Source organism: Erinaceus europaeus, chromosome 9 (genome assembly GCF_950295315.1).
Source record: "Erinaceus europaeus chromosome 9, mEriEur2.1, whole genome shotgun sequence".
Lineage (NCBI taxonomy): Eukaryota > Metazoa > Chordata > Mammalia > Eulipotyphla > Erinaceidae > Erinaceus > Erinaceus europaeus.
Window position 1 is genome coordinate 997,500 of NC_080170.1, and position 15,853 is coordinate 1,013,352.

At 52.6% G+C, this 15,853-nt stretch overlaps 1 protein-coding gene across 2 annotated transcripts in view; it reads left to right on the forward strand.

Moving 5' to 3' along the window:
- HMMR (hyaluronan mediated motility receptor) overlaps nt 1-11,938 on the forward strand; it is a 53,120-nt gene extending 41,182 nt beyond the window's left edge. For both annotated transcript variants that reach the window (XM_060197065.1, XM_060197066.1), the window contains exons 13-18: nt 6,483-6,629; nt 7,128-7,280; nt 7,367-7,466; nt 8,697-8,873; nt 10,458-10,620; nt 11,149-11,938. In XM_060197065.1, coding sequence (XP_060053048.1) covers nt 6,483-6,629; nt 7,128-7,280; nt 7,367-7,466; nt 8,697-8,873; nt 10,458-10,620; nt 11,149-11,168 — 760 coding nt within the window. In that variant the 3' untranslated portion in view covers nt 11,169-11,938. The remainder of the gene's footprint in view (nt 1-6,482; nt 6,630-7,127; nt 7,281-7,366; nt 7,467-8,696; nt 8,874-10,457; nt 10,621-11,148) is intronic.
- Nucleotides 11,939-15,853: the final 3,915 nt, after the last annotated feature.

Sequence of the window (15,853 nt, forward strand, 5' to 3'; positions counted from 1 at the left end):
GTCACACACCAGGTGCCTGCTCCCTGCTGACTCTCCTCACTCCCTAGTCACACACCAGGTGCCTGCTCCCTGCTGACTCTCCTCACTCCCAGTCACACACCAGGTACCTGCTCCCTGCTGACTCTCCTCACTCCCAGTCACACACCAGGTACCTGCTCCCTGCTGACTCTCCTCACTCCCCTGTCACACACCAGGTACCTGCTCCCTGCTGACTCTCCTCACTCCCCAGTCACACACCAGGTGCCTGCTCCCTGCTGACTCTCCTCACTCCCAGTCACACACCAGGTGCCTGCTCCCTGCTGACTCTCCTCACTCCCAGTCACACACCAGGTACCTGCTCCCTCTGCCCTCTCCTCACTCCCCAGTCACACACCAGGTGCCTGCTCCCTGCTGACTCTCCTCACTCCAGTCACACACCAGGTACCTGCTCCCTGCTGACTCTCCTCACTCCCCAGTCACACACCAGGTACCTGCTCCCTGCTGACTCTCCTCACTCCCCTGTCACACACTAGGTACCTGCTCCCTGTTGACTCTCCTCACTCCCCAGTCACACACCAGGTGCCTGCTCCCTGCTGACTCTCCTCACTCCCCTGTCACACACCAGGTACCTGCTCCCTGCTGACTCTCCTCACTCCCCTGTCACACACCAGGTACCTGCTCCCTGCTGACTCTCCTCACTCCCCTGTCACACACCAGGTACCTGCTCCCTGCTGACTCTCCTCACTCCCCAGTCACACACCAGGTGCCTGCTCCCTGCTGACTCTCCTCACTCCCCTGTCACACACCAGGTGCCTGCTCCCTGCTAACTCTCCTCACTCCCAGTCACACACCAGGTACCTGCTCCCTGCTGACTCTCCTCACTCCCCAGTCACACACCAGGTGCCTGCTCCCTGCTGACTCTCCTCACTCCCCAGTCACACACCAGGTGCCTGCTCCCTGCTGACTCTCCTCACTCCCCAGTCACACACCAGGTGCCTGCTCCCTGCTGACTCTCCTCACTCCCCTGTCACACACCAGGTACCTGCTCCCTGCTGACTCTCCTCACTCCCAGTCACACACCAGGTGCCTGCTCCCTGCTGACTCTCCTCACTCCCAGTCACACACCAGGTACCTGCTCCCTCTGCCCTCTCCTCACTCCCCTGTCACATACCAGGTGCCTGCTCCCTCTTGACTCTCCTCACTCCCCAGTCACACACCATGTACCTGCTCCCTCCTGACTCTCCTCACTCCCCAGTCACACACCAGGTACCTGCTCCCTGCTGACTCTCCTCACTCCCCAGTCACACACCAGGTACCTGCTCCCTGCTGACTCTCCTCACTCCCAGTCACACACCAGGTACCTGCTCCCTGCTGACTCTCCTCACTCCCCAGTCACACACCAGGTGCCTGCTCCCTGCTGACTCTCCTCACTCCCCAGTCACACACCAGGTACCTGCTCCCTCTGCCCTCTCCTCACTCCCCAGTCACACACCAGGTGCCTGCTCCCTGCTGACTCTCCTCACTCCAGTCACACACCAGGTACCTGCTCCCTGCTGACTCTCCTCACTCCCCAGTCACACACCAGGTACCTGCTCCCTGCTGACTCTCCTCACTCCCCAGTCACACACCAGGTACCTGCTCCCTCTGCCCTCTCCTCACTCCCCAGTCACACACCAGGTGCCTGCTCCCTGCTGACTCTCCTCACTCCAGTCACACACCAGGTACCTGCTCCCTGCTGACTCTCCTCACTCCCCAGTCACACACCAGGTACCTGCTCCCTGCTGACTCTCCTCACTCCCCAGTCACACACCAGGTACCTGCTCCCTGCTGAACTCTCCTCACTCCCCAGTCACACACCAGGTACCTGCTCCCTGCTGACTCTCCTCACTCCCAGTCACACACCAGGTGCCTGCTCCCTGCTGACTCTCCTCACTCCCATGTCACACACCAGGTGCCTGCTCCCTGCTGACGCTCCTCACTCCCAGTAACACACCAGGTACCTGCTCCCTGCTGACTCTCCTCACTCCCAGTCACACACCAGGTACCTGCTCCCTGCTGACTCTCCTCACTCCCCAGTCACACACCAGGAACCTCCTCCCTGCTGACTCTCCTCACTCCCAGTCACACACCAGGTACCTGCTCCCTGCTGACTCTCCTCACTCCCCAGTCACACACCAGGAACCTCCTCCCTGCTGACTCTCCTCACTCCCCTGTCACACACCAGGTACCTGCTCCCTGCTGACTCTCCTCACTCCCAGTCACACACCAGGTACCTGCTCCCTGCTGACTCTCCTCACTCCCCAGTCACACACCAGGTGCCTGCTCCCTGCTGACTCTCCTCACTCCCCAGTCACACACCAGGTACCTGCTCCCTGCTGACTCTCCTCACTCCCCAGTCACACACCAGGTGCCTGCTCCCTGCTGACTCTCCTCACTCCCCAGTCACACACCAGGTACCTCCTCCCTGCTGACTCTCCTCACTCCCCAGTCACACACCAGGTGCCTGCTCCCTGCTGACTCTCCTCACTCCCCAGTCACACACCAGGTGCCTGCTCCCTGCTGACTCTCCTCACTCCCAGTCACACACCAGGTACCTGCTCCCTGCTGACTCTCCTCACTCCCCAGTCACACACCAGGTGCCTGCTCCCTGCTGACTCTCCTCACTCCCAGTCTCACACCAGGTGCCTGCTCCCTGCTGACTCTCCTCATTCCCCAGTAACACACCAGCTACCTGCTCCCTGCTGACTCTCCTCACTCCCCAGTCACACACCAGGTGCCTGCTCCCTGCTGACTCTCCTCACTCCCAGTCACACACCAGGTGCCTGCTCCCTGCTGACTCTCCTCACTCCCAGTCACACACCAGGTACCTGCTCCCTGCTGACTCTCCTCACTCCCCTGTCACACACCAGGTACCTGCTCCCTGCTGACTCTCCTCACTCCCCTGTCACACACCAGGTGCCTGCTCCCTGCTGACTGTCCTCACTCCCCTGTCACACACCAGGTACCTGCTCCCTGCTGACTCTCCTCACTCCCAGTCACACACCAGGTACCTGCTCCCTGCTGACTCTCCTCACTCCCCAGTCACACACCAGGTGCCTGCTCCCTGCTGACTCTCCTCACTCCCCAGTCACACACCAGGTACCTGCTCCCTGCTGACTCTCCTCACTCCCCAGTCGCACACCAGGTGCCTGCTCCCTGCTGACTCTCCTCACACCCCAGTCACACACCAGGTACCTGCTCCCTGCTGACTCTCCTCACTCCCTAGTCACACACCAGGTGCCTGCTCCCTGCTGACTCTCCTCACTCCCAGTCACACACCAGGTACCTGCTCCCTGCTGACTCTCCTCACTCCCAGTCACACACCAGGTACCTGCTCCCTGCTGACTCTCCTCACTCCCCTGTCACACACCAGGTACCTGCTCCCTGCTGACTCTCCTCACTCCCCAGTCACACACCAGGTGCCTGCTCCCTGCTGACTCTCCTCACTCCCAGTCACACACCAGGTGCCTGCTCCCTGCTGACTCTCCTCACTCCCAGTCACACACCAGGTGCCTGCTCCCTGCTGACTCTCCTCACTCCCCAGTCACACACCAGGTGCCTGCTCCCTGCTGACTCTCCTCACTCCCAGTCACACACCAGGTGCCTGCTCCCTGCTGACTCTCCTCACTCCCAGTCACACACCAGGTGCCTGCTCCCTGCTGACTCTCCTCACTCCCAGTCACACACCAGGTACCTGCTCCCTCTGCCCTCTCCTCACTCCCCTGTCACATACCAGGTGCCTGCTCCCTCCTGACTCTCCTCACTCCCCTGTCACACACCAGGTGCCTGCTCCCTGCTGACTCTCCTCACTCCCAGTCACACACCAGGTACCTGCTCCCTGCTGACTCTCCTCACTCCCAGTAACACACCAGGTACCTGCTCCCTGCTGACTCTCCTCACTCCCAGTCACACACCAGGTACCTGCTCCCTGCTGACTCTCCTCACTCCCCTGTCACACACCAGGTGCCTGCTCCCTGCTGACTCTCCTCACTCCCAGTCACACACCAGGTACCTGCTCCCTGCTGACTCTCCTCACTCCCCTGTCACACACCAGGTGCCTGCTCCCTGCTGACTGTCCTCACTCCCCGGTCACACACCAGGTACCTGCTCCCTGCTGACTCTCCTCACTCCCCAGTCACACACCAGGTGCCTGCTCCCTGCTGACTCTCCTCACTCCCCAGTCACACACCAGGTACCTGCTCCCTGCTGACTCTCCTCACTCCCCAGTCACACACCAGGTGCCTGCTCCCTGCTGACTCTCCTCACACCCCAGTCACACACCAGGTGCCTGCTCCCTGCTGACTCTCCTCACTCCCTAGTCACACACCAGGTGCCTGCTCCCTGCTGACTCTCCTCACTCCCAGTCACACACCAGGTACCTGCTCCCTGCTGACTCTCCTCACTCCCAGTCACACACCAGGTACCTGCTCCCTGCTGACTCTCCTCACTCCCCTGTCACACACCAGGTACCTGCTCCCTGCTGACTCTCCTCACTCCCCAGTCACACACCAGGTGCCTGCTCCCTGCTGACTCTCCTCACTCCCAGTCACACACCAGGTGCCTGCTCCCTGCTGACTCTCCTCACTCCCAGTCACACACCAGGTACCTGCTCCCTCTGCCCTCTCCTCACTCCCCAGTCACACACCAGGTGCCTGCTCCCTGCTGACTCTCCTCACTCCAGTCACACACCAGGTACCTGCTCCCTGCTGACTCTCCTCACTCCCCAGTCACACACCAGGTACCTGCTCCCTGCTGACTCTCCTCACTCCCCTGTCACACACTAGGTACCTGCTCCCTGCTGACTCTCCTCACTCCCCAGTCACACACCAGGTGCCTGCTCCCTGCTGACTCTCCTCACTCCCCTGTCACACACCAGGTACCTGCTCCCTGCTGACTCTCCTCACTCCCCTGTCACACACCAGGTACCTGCTCCCTGCTGACTCTCCTCACTCCCCTGTCACACACCAGGTACCTGCTCCCTGCTGACTCTCCTCACTCCCAGTCACACACCAGGTGCCTGCTCCCTGCTGACTCTCCTCACTCCCCTGTCACACACCAGGTGCCTGCTCCCTGCTAACTCTCCTCACTCCCAGTCACACACCAGGTACCTGCTCCCTGCTGACTCTCCTCACTCCCCAGTCACACACCAGGTGCCTGCTCCCTGCTGACTCTCCTCACTCCCCAGTCACACACCAGGTGCCTGCTCCCTGCTGACTCTCCTCACTCCCCAGTCACACACCAGGTGCCTGCTCCCTGCTGACTCTCCTCACTCCCCTGTCACACACCAGGTACCTGCTCCCTGCTGACTCTCCTCACTCCCAGTCACACACCAGGTACCTGCTCCCTGCTGACTCTCCTCACTCCCCAGTCACACACCAGGTACCTGCTCCCTGCTGACTCTCCTCACTCCCCAGTCACACACCAGGTACCTGCTCCCTGCTGACTCTCCTCACTCCCCAGTCACACACCATGTACCTGCTCCCTGCTGACTCTCCTCACTCCCCAGTCACACACCAGGTACCTGCTCCCTGCTGACTCTCCTCATTCCCCAGTCACACACCAGGTGCCTGCTCCCTGCTGACTCTCCTCACTCCCAGTCACACACCAGGTGCCTGCTCCCTGCTGACTCTCCTCACTCCCAGTCACACACCAGGTGCCTGCTCCCTGCTGACTCTCCTCACTCCCAGTCACACACCAGGTACCTGCTCCCTCTGCCCTCTCCTCACTCCCAGTCACACACCAGGTGCCTGCTCCCTGCTGACTCTCCTCACTCCCCTGTCACACACCATGTACTCTGCCTCCAGCCCCAAGGACTTCATTCCGTCATTTACTCCTCTCCTCATTTTTAACCTCTTAGACCTTCTGACCGTTATTAAAAGTGCTAATATGCCACTACTTTTTAAATACATGGATTTTTTGAACTGTGACCCTCTCCCTTCCAGCTTCTTTCCTTCCATAGCTCTCCACTATTCTCCCTGTGACACTCTGACACCTCAAATCTCCTCTCATCTCACCATCATAATGGAAGGTGTCTAGGTGCTATGTCCACCGCTTTACTTGCTGCCCCCCACCTTTTTTATTCAGTTTACTTGCCCAGAGCCCTGCTCAGCTGGGGGCGGAACCTGGTAGCTCTGGGCATCAGAGATGGCAGTCATTTGCTAACCATTATGCCATCTCCCCAGCTCTGTGTCAGAACAATATAGTTGACATTATCATCATCATCATCATTGTCAGTCTCTGTGCATACTTCCCGTATACAGTAGACACCTAGTGTTTCCTTCGTTTTAAACATCACACACTTCAAGTCCGTACTCATACTGTCAGTAACTGTGTTCTTACCTGTGTGAATGCGTAAGTTAGCTTTTTCTGTTCTACCTAGAAGTACGTAAAATATAAGCTAGTCAGCTACAGGCTTTCATATATACAGCAGTTAGAAAAACTGTTTCTTTTCTTTGTCATAATAGCTACAAAGCATCAACTACTACTGAGCTTGAGGATCTTAAGCTGGAGAACTCGTCACTGGAGCAGGAAGTGGCCGCAGCCAGGCAGAGCGCAGAGGACATGCAGCAGCAGATGCAGGAGGCTGAACGTGCCCGGGGAGACTACGAGAGGTGCGTGGGCACCAGAGGCCCTGCAGGGGCCCACCGCGCCCGAGGGAGACTGCTGCCAGGAGCCCTTCCCTGCTGCGCGCTGCAGGGACTGGAGGCCCTCGGCCTGCTCTGTCTAGCTGTCACAAATAGCAAAGTGAGATCTTAGCTAAAAAATGAGCATTCATGAAAGGTCTTTGAGCTAAAAGCAAAAAGCAAAAGGGTAGGAAAATGGAAATGGAGGAGTCGGGCGGTAGCGCTGCTGCTAAGCCTATGTGGTCCAAAGCACAAGGACCGGTGTAAGGATCCCGGTTCAAGCCCCTGGCTCCTCACCCACAGGGGAGTCGCTTCACAGGCGGTAAAGCAGGTCTGCAGGTGTCTGTCTTTCTCTCCCCCTCTCTGTCTTCCCCTCCTCTCTCCATTTTTCTCTGTCCTATCCAATAACAATGACGTTACAACAATTAAAAAAAAAAAATGGAAATGGCCAAAATATGTTGAGTGAAATTTTCTCTCAAACCCAAGGATGCTTCTGGATCTGCAGACCAAATCAGCAATTAGAGAAGTGGAAATTAAAGACATCACTGATTCTTCTCTTAAAAAAATAACGGATTTGCAGAACCAGCTCAGGCAACAAGGTGAAGACTTCAAGAAACAAGCAGAAAAGGGCGAGTCGAGGTAATGGGGTTCAGATGCTGGTGCTTCCTGACACGGCGCTCACAGACACGCACAGTTGCTTCATGCTTTTCAATCTTCCCTCACAGAGAAGCTGGGAACGAAAGCACAATAGCAGAGCTGACCGAGGAGAGGAACAAGTGGAGGCAGCTGTATGAAGAGTTGTACAATAAGACCAAGCCGTTCCAGGTCTGTCAGGATCATTCACTCTGCTTCCTGAGAGAGTGACTCGGTTTTCCCGAGGCCCATCTGCTGGGCTGCGTGCTGCTAACTTAACTGTCTGTCATAGAAGGCAAAGACATGAGTTTTACTCAGCACAGCACTGCTCAGCTCTGGCTTATGGTCCTGTGCGGGACTGAACCTGAGACCTTGGAGTGCACGAAACAACCCCCCCATTAACACAGAAAGCTGACTCCCCGGCTAGCACTACAGAAGTCGAGCCAAGTGGTGCTGTCTTCTCTCCTTCTCTTCTCTCTGCCGTGACACTGAGTGTCAACCCTTTTAAAATGCAGGTGGACAAGGGGCCGGGCAGGGGCACATGTTACAATGTGCAGGGACCCAGGTTCAAACCCCCAGCCCTCACCTGCCCAGGGAAGCCCTGTTGCAGGTGTCTCTGTGTCTTTCCCTCTCGGTTCTTCTTTTTCCTTATCCAATAAATAAATAAAGTGAAAATAAAATAGGTTAATCTGTATAAATTCATGATACTTCTACTGTTTTTCAAATGAACATACCTGTCTTAAGTGGAAAGAGGGTAAATGCTGAACTTGGCACTAGGGTAGGAGGAAGGCACTGGTTACCATGGTGACCCAGCTGGGTCACAGCAGCTAGGTAGCAGGCCTTCTCTCTCTTGGTACTTTTTATTTATTTATTTATTTTTTATTGCTGTAGTTATTTTTGTTGAATTAGTCATTATTAGGACAGAGAGAAATGGAGAGAAGAGGGGAAGAGAGAGGGAGGAGAGAAAGACAGACACCTGCAGACCTGCTTCACCGCCTGTGAAGCGACTCCCCTGCAGGTGGGGAGCCAGGGGCTCGAACCGGGATCCTTAGCCAGTCTTTGTGCTTTGCGCCACATGCACTTAACCCGCTGCGCTACCACCCGACTCCCTCTCTTGGTACTTAATGATCTTTTGGGGGGGGGGGAGCGAGTTCTAAAAGAGACTCAAAGAATTAGTGGGGGTGGAAGATACATCATAATGGCTGTGCAGAGACTCTCATGTCTGAGGCTCCAAAGTCTCAGGTTCAATCCCCCGTACCCCCGTCAACCAGAGCTAAGTCATGCTCTGGTAAAGAAAGAAAAGGGGGGAGGGGTCTGAACCCCAGGAGTACATCCGTTGATCTGATTTTATATGTTGTTTTTACCTTACAGCTTTTTTAAAACAAGATCCAAGTCTTACCTCTGTGAGATTATCTTTTTCAGCTACAACTGGATGCGTATGAGGTGGAGAGACAGGCTCTGCTGAACCAGCACGGCGCGGCTCAGGAGCAGCTGAACAGACTCGGAGACTCCTACGCCAGGTTGTTGGGTCACCAGAATCTGAAGCAGAAAATCAAGCATGTTGTGAAACTGAAAGATGAAAATAGCCAACTCAGATCGGTTTGTGAACTACTGAACACACTGCAGCGGGCGGGGTGTCTGTTACTCTAACTACTCTTCTTATTTTAGCTTGAGTAAATGAGAGACATTGGTACCCAGAATGGGTAGCAGTTCACAGAGGGAGTCTAAGGGAGATGGAGTTACAGTGAGCGCCGGCCAGATGGGCGTCAAGTGTGCTCCAGGGTCCCTCTCTTTTTATTTGTTTATGTTTGGATGGAGACAGAAAAATTGAGGGGGGCGGAGACAGACACCTGTAGCCCTGCTTCTCCACTCGTGAAGCTTTTCCCCTGCAGGTGGGGGCCGGGGCTTTAACCAGGTGCGCCACCGCCCGGCCCCGTCTCCTCTCTCCAGTGCCGTGGTCAGATCATTAACGCTACACGTCCATTGCTGTTGGCCAGACAGTGGAGTCCTTGTGGACATATGTACAGCCGTGTCCAAAGAAAGCAGTTCTGCTTTTAATTTTTAATGTTCATTAACACAGAGGGAAAGATAGAGCCCACAGCACCTACGCTTCCTCCACCGCAGTGAGGGCCAGACTTGAACCCGACATGGAAAAGCAGTGCTACTTTGTCAGCCCAGTTTTACGCCTTTTCCCCCTTCTTTTCAATTTTTTATTAGTGATTTAATATTGATTTACAAACTTACGAGGTCACAGGGCTGAGTGGTGGTGCACCTGGTTGAGCGCACGTTACTATGCACAAGGACCCAGGTTCGAGCCCCTGGTCCCCACCTGCAGGGAGGGAGGCTTCACGAGTGGGGAAGCAGGGCTGCAGGTGTCTCTCTGTCTCTCTCCCTCTCTACCTCCTCCTTCCCTCTCAATTTCTCACTGTCTCTATCCAATAAGTAAATAAAGATAATAAAAAATTTTTTTTAATGAGGCTGCAGGTGTAATTCCATCTCATTCCTTCCATCAGCAACTGCAGTAGTCCTCCCAGTCACAGACACGGGTTGACTGTTATTTTGGTAACTGTATTTTTACGTATTTGCCCCTTTTTATGGTCTGGCTTTCCTTCCTAAGTCACGCCTCCACCTGTTACTGCTAGCTCTGTGTTTCACAGGAGCTTCACTGTGCTGTCCTGAAGCACCACAGTTGCACCCAGTTCTGACTGGTCCTGGAGGCAGTGCAGGCCACCGGCATCAGATGGGGCTGCCAGGCGAGAGAACAGGCTCGGGTCAGACGGCATGGTCTCTCCCTTGTTGCAGTCTGGGCTTGTCTTGAATGGAAGTGTCTTTCCTTCTCTGCCTTGGCAGCATCTTCAGAGTCCTTGAGCAGCATGAGCCAGTACGTGGGGTGTCCTCTGCCTTCCTGCCAGAGCCTGACCTCCACGCCTGGTCTGGAGCGGGGACTTGCCTTGACGCTAGAGCTTTGGGTCTCTGGATGGGAAGGAGACTTAAGCAGCTGTGACGGACGGAGGCTGTGGCTGTTCCGAGTCATTCTGTGACTTACTGTCTTAAAACCCGCTCCTAGTAATGATTTTCCCTTTAGCTGTATCATTGACCCCCTTTGGAATTTTGTCAGTAACATGTGGATTCCCTTTTACCACTATGACCTCTAATGGTTGATGCCTGTCTCCTCCTATATAGGAGATGTCAAAACTTCGCTCTCAACTTGCTAAAAAAACACAAAGTGAGATGAAGCTTCAAGAAGAGTTGAATAAAGCTCTAGGCATCAAACGCTTTGATCCTTCAAAGGCTTTTCATCATGAAAGTAAAGAAAATCTTACTCTCAAAACCCCATTAAAGGAAGGTAAGATATTAACAAACGCGTGAGAATACTGTCCTCCTCCCAACTGGGTCAGAACAGCTCACAGGCTGTCCACTTTATGAACTGTGAGCACTGGCATCAGAGAAAGCGCCCTTTCTTTCTCCTTCCACACTCTTCTTGCTCTCCTTCTCCTCCTCTTTCCCGCCCAGTCCAGACGGCGTCTTGGAACCTGCTCTGATTTTGCTCCTGCCCTCCTCCGTCACAGAACCATTCCTTCTAACATAACTAACACGGCCTTAGGAGTCTGGCCTACGTGCCTTTTGAGTAGTTCTGGAGAAGGAGATTTTCTTTCTTGACTACAAGCTGTTTTATCTTTGATAATAAGTCAAAACTGAGATTGTGAGTGAAGAAACATAAATGCAGTTGTGCTAGAGAACTTACCAAGCATTTCACAATAGAAGATGCCATCTGTTTTTTGTTTTTTCTAATAACTGGCGGATCTGTTTTCAGTTAGAAACTAATGGCTCATATGTATATTATACTAACACCTCCTGTTGATAATCCTTGCAGGCAACGCAAACTGCTGCTGAACTCACGTGGAGTTTCCAGAATCGTGCACGCAGACCGCTGACAGACCCGTCAACGGTGACTTCTGTGTATTCCCACTATTGTCATTATGCGCGCACTAGGCAGTCCTGGTGTTGTGGGTAGTAGGTAGACTTCCTGCTCTCAGCATGTGAAGAGAAGCTTGACAGCTTTCCCCCGTCTGCTGGTGCCGTACACGCTCTCCTACTTCCTGGAGGCTCCTGTATCTGCAGCTTCTGGCTACCTTCCCCGCAGACCCCTTGGAATCAGCATTCCTTCTAAAAACCCCTCCTGTTGTTCACTAGTCTGAAGCTCCAGGTGGGTCAAGATTTACCCCCTGGGTTTTTAGCTGGTTGCTGACAGCCCTTTCTGACCCGAGCCGCCTAAACAAGTTGAAACAGAAACACCTCGGCATGTTCTTCCCTGCACCTTTGATGGCTGCAAGGACCTTTCTGTCCTGCCAAGGCCCCTCATCCAGTTAGGGCGGGAGGGCGTACACACCTCGGGTATCACGTCATCTCTCATCAGAGTCACCCAGCTTGTCAATAATTTAAAGATTCCTACGCTCCAGCCCCACCACATTAAAACTCAAGTGTTGGCCATAAAACCAACGTTTTTAAATAAACTGCAGATAATTCTCAGATAAGCTGAAAGCTAAGAAACTGCTTTTATCTTCTTTGAAGAATGTGTTTTACACTGCTTATCTCTTGTCCCACTACTGTGTGTTTGTATTTGTAAATATGAAATAAAATTGCATTGTCATGTGCCCAGTTAATTTATGCATGTGTTGCATAAAGTTACAAGTATGTCTCTACTCAAGGTGTATGCGTGTCTCTGCCCTCCTTTCTCCACCTTGTCCCCATATCAGAGTGAAACACTATTCAGACAGTGACCGTTCCGTATTTAAAATATCTGACTTGGGGGACAGGGTGCTGGCTTGCCCAGTAGAGTGTCCACTTTTCCGTCCAGGAGGACCAGGCTTCTGGCCACCACCACGGGAGCGCCAGATAGAAGGGAAGCTTCACAGTGCTGTGTCTTGAGTAGTTGGTGTGAGGCTGTGAGCCACTTATCCGCTTTTAATAGAGACAGGCAGAGAAAACAAGTGGCGGAAACCACTGCACATACGCCCCCTCCTTGCATGAGGGCTGAACTGTGCTCCTGCACACGGCAAAGCAGCACACTACCCAAGTGAGCTATCTTGCCAGCCCCAGAGACCATCTGAAAAAAGTGTCAGGGGCCAACTAGTGATGAACCCAGTGACTGCACCCATTACCCATGAGGAATCCAGGTTCAGGTCCTGGTCCTCACCTGCAGGGTGGGGGTTGTTTCACGAGAAACGAGGCACTAACATGGTGACTTGGGCCAGCTCTTCCTCTTCTGTTTATTGAGGGCTTAAAAGTACATGGTACAGGGAGTCGGGCTGTAGTACAGCGGGCTAAGCGCAGGTGGCGCAAAGCACAAAGACCGGCATAAGGATCCCGGTTCGAACCCCGGCTCCCCACCTGCAGGGGAGTCGCTTCACAGGCGGTGAAGCAGGTCTGCAGGTGTCTGTCTTTCTCTCCTCCTCTCTGTCTTCCCCTCCTCTCTCCATTTCTCTCTGTCCTATCCAACAACAACAACAATAATAACTACAACAATAAAACAACAAGGGCAACAAAAGGGAAAAAATAAATAAAATAAATATAAAAAAAAATTTTTTAAAAAGTACACAGTACAGTCATTGACACATGGGCAGCACTTTGCACCTTCCTGTGATACTTCCCTCTAGCTTTTACTTAAAAGTACTTGTGTTTTATCATCATTAATGCATGAATTGATTTAGAAGGCCGTTCTTATGAATTAAGCTCCAAAGAAATGTAGAAAAAAGAAATCTAAATCATGGGGGTCGGGCGGTGGCACAGTGGGTTGAGCACATGTGGCACAAAGCACAAGGACCAGTGTAAGGATCCCGGTTCGAGCCCCTGGCTCCCCACCTGCAGGGGAGTCGCTTCACAGGCGGTGAAGCAGGTCTGCAGTTGTCTGTCTTTCTCTCCCCCTCTCTGTCTTCCCCTCCTCTCTGCATTTCTCTCTGTCCTATCCAACAACGAATAGCGTCAACAATGGCAATAAAAATAACAACAAGGGCAACAAAAGGGGGGGGGGGGAATGGCCTCCAGGAGCAGTGGATTCATGGTGCAGGCACTGAGCCCAGCAATAACCCTGGAGGAAAAAAAAAATCTAAATCATGGAATAAAATCAACTTGCTCGAGACATTTACTTTTAGCCAAGATGCTCTCCCCTGTTCTTCACATACCTATGACAATAATGGTGAAAACTGAGACAAAGCTTAAAGAATGGTCCTCAAGACATGAGACAACAGGAGATGCTCCCTGAGCAGAGAGAGAAGTCAGGCTGAGCCCTGTGAACACTCCCTGCCTCCCACCTGAGATGAGCCGCAGGCTGCCGTGGGGAGAGAACCAGGCAGGGCCCACCAGGGACGGGGCCTGAGGAGAGCAGAGGCAGAGCCTGTGGACGGGAGGCCTGCGTGGAGACAGCATCTGGCAGGCGTTGGCCAGTGCACCCACTGGAATGTGCATCTGAGGAAGCTTCCAGAAGCCTGGGTGAGAGCCACCATTCTCCAAACTAGAAGGAATGGTACACCCAGACAAGGATGGACATCCGCCTAGTCCCCCACGGGGCCCTGAGTCAGATACTGGAGGGCGTAGCTCAGTGCTGGGAAGGAATCAGCCCACTGTGAGTACTGCTGCTCTTGCAACTGTCCTGCAGGTTCCCGGCCTTAGAGAAAAGACCCAACACCCAAACCCACAGAGCCACAAACAGGCAAGGCGAGAAGGATGCTGTGTGGCGACCCTCAGTTTAGACCGTGCAGAAGGGAAGACAGACGGGAGCCCTGAGCTCTGCATGGTGAAGCACCAGAAAACACCGTCCCTCTCAGCAGGTCTGTGTGGAGTTCCCAAGGAAGGAGAGGAGAGGAGACGGGAGACGGGAGAGGTACTGGACAGAATAGTAAGTGCAGCAGTCTCCGCCCCAAGAACTTTTACTTTTTAAGATCAGTAAAGATTTAAACCAAGCTAAGAGGGAAGGAGGATTGAATCAGAAAAAGAAGGGGCAACTATGTCTAAATGTGGACAGATGGTTGTAGAGAAGAAGATGATGGGCCCATGTCTACAACCTTAGGGGAACTGTGGTGGATTGCAGTGGGGAGACTGAAGATTCAGAGCTCTGGTGGTGGGAATGATGTGGATTCAAACCCCTGGTGACATACGATTCTGTAGTATAAAAATATTTAAGCCATGATATAAAATGTCAGCTACATACACAAACATCTAGCGCTAGATAATAAAGTATGATGGTCACGTTCATTGTGTCAACACAGAGACTTCCTTCAGACTCTAAAAATGTCTTGTTTGCTGAGAAGCACGTCATGAGGACAAGCTGCAGTAGAGGCTCGTGGCAAATAAATACGCGTGTTTCCTTAGAGCAACAGCAAAATAAGCCTCGCTATGACATGTAGCAAGCCCAGTAACTTAGTACTACTTAGGGATTTTGAAACATTTAGGTAAATTTTAAAAAAGTGATTTATGTCTTCTTGTTAGAAGAATTATATGTCATTAATGTTTGAGATTCTATAAAATAGAACTAGACCAAATATTTTAAGATTGGAAATTCAGCTATTTAAATAAAATGATGAAAAAAAAAAAACAACTACCAACTACCAGACGGTTTCACTCACGTGGAATCTAGAAATCTGATATAGACATAACTTGGGGGGGAACAAGCAAGGAAACTATTTGAGACTGTGAGGTGGGAGGGTGGGGAACCAGACACTAGTCTTACAATCTTGTAACCTATTAATCAATCACAAATTAAAAATGGAAAAAGAAATGACAGCTATATCCAGGTTTAAGATTCTTTGACATCTCAAAGTGCTTAAATGTATAAGGTTATAAAATTTAGCTAGTGATTACACATTTTTAAGATACAAAGTTTCAAAATACACACCTCAGACAATATGAATGTAAAATTCCTTTTTACGTGGTCCGGGAGGTGGTACAGTGAACAAAGCATCGGACTCTCAAGCATGAGGTCTTCAGTTCAATCCCCGGCAGCACATGTACCAGAGTGATGTCTGGCTTTTTCTCTCTCCTTCTGTGTTTCTCATAAATAAATAAATAAGTAATTTTTAAAAATCCTTTTTACATCTTCCTTGATGCCACCCTTCATACTCACAATGTGAATAATGAATCCAAGTTTCCCACTTCAAAGGACCAGCTTCCTTCCTTTTAAAAACTCATCAAGTGGGAGTCGGGCAGTAGCGCAGCGGGTTAAGCCTAAGTGGCACAAAGCACAAGGACTGGTGTCAGGATCCTGGTTCGAGCCCACAGCTCCCCACGTGCAGGGGAGTCACTTCACAGGCGGTGAAGCAGGTCTGCAGGTGTCTGTCTTTCTCTCCCCCTCTCTGTCTTCCCCTCCTCTCTCCATTTCTCTCTGTCCTATCCAACAATGACAACAATAGCTACAACAATGACATCAACAATAACTACAATAGGCAACAAAAGGGAATAAATATTTTAAAAAAATAACTGAGAGAGGAGGGGGAGATAAGAAGAAAGACGCCTGCAGACCGGCTTCACCTGCAGGTGGGAGACGGGGCTTCAAACCGGGGTCCTCGTGTGTGGTAAGGTGGTGA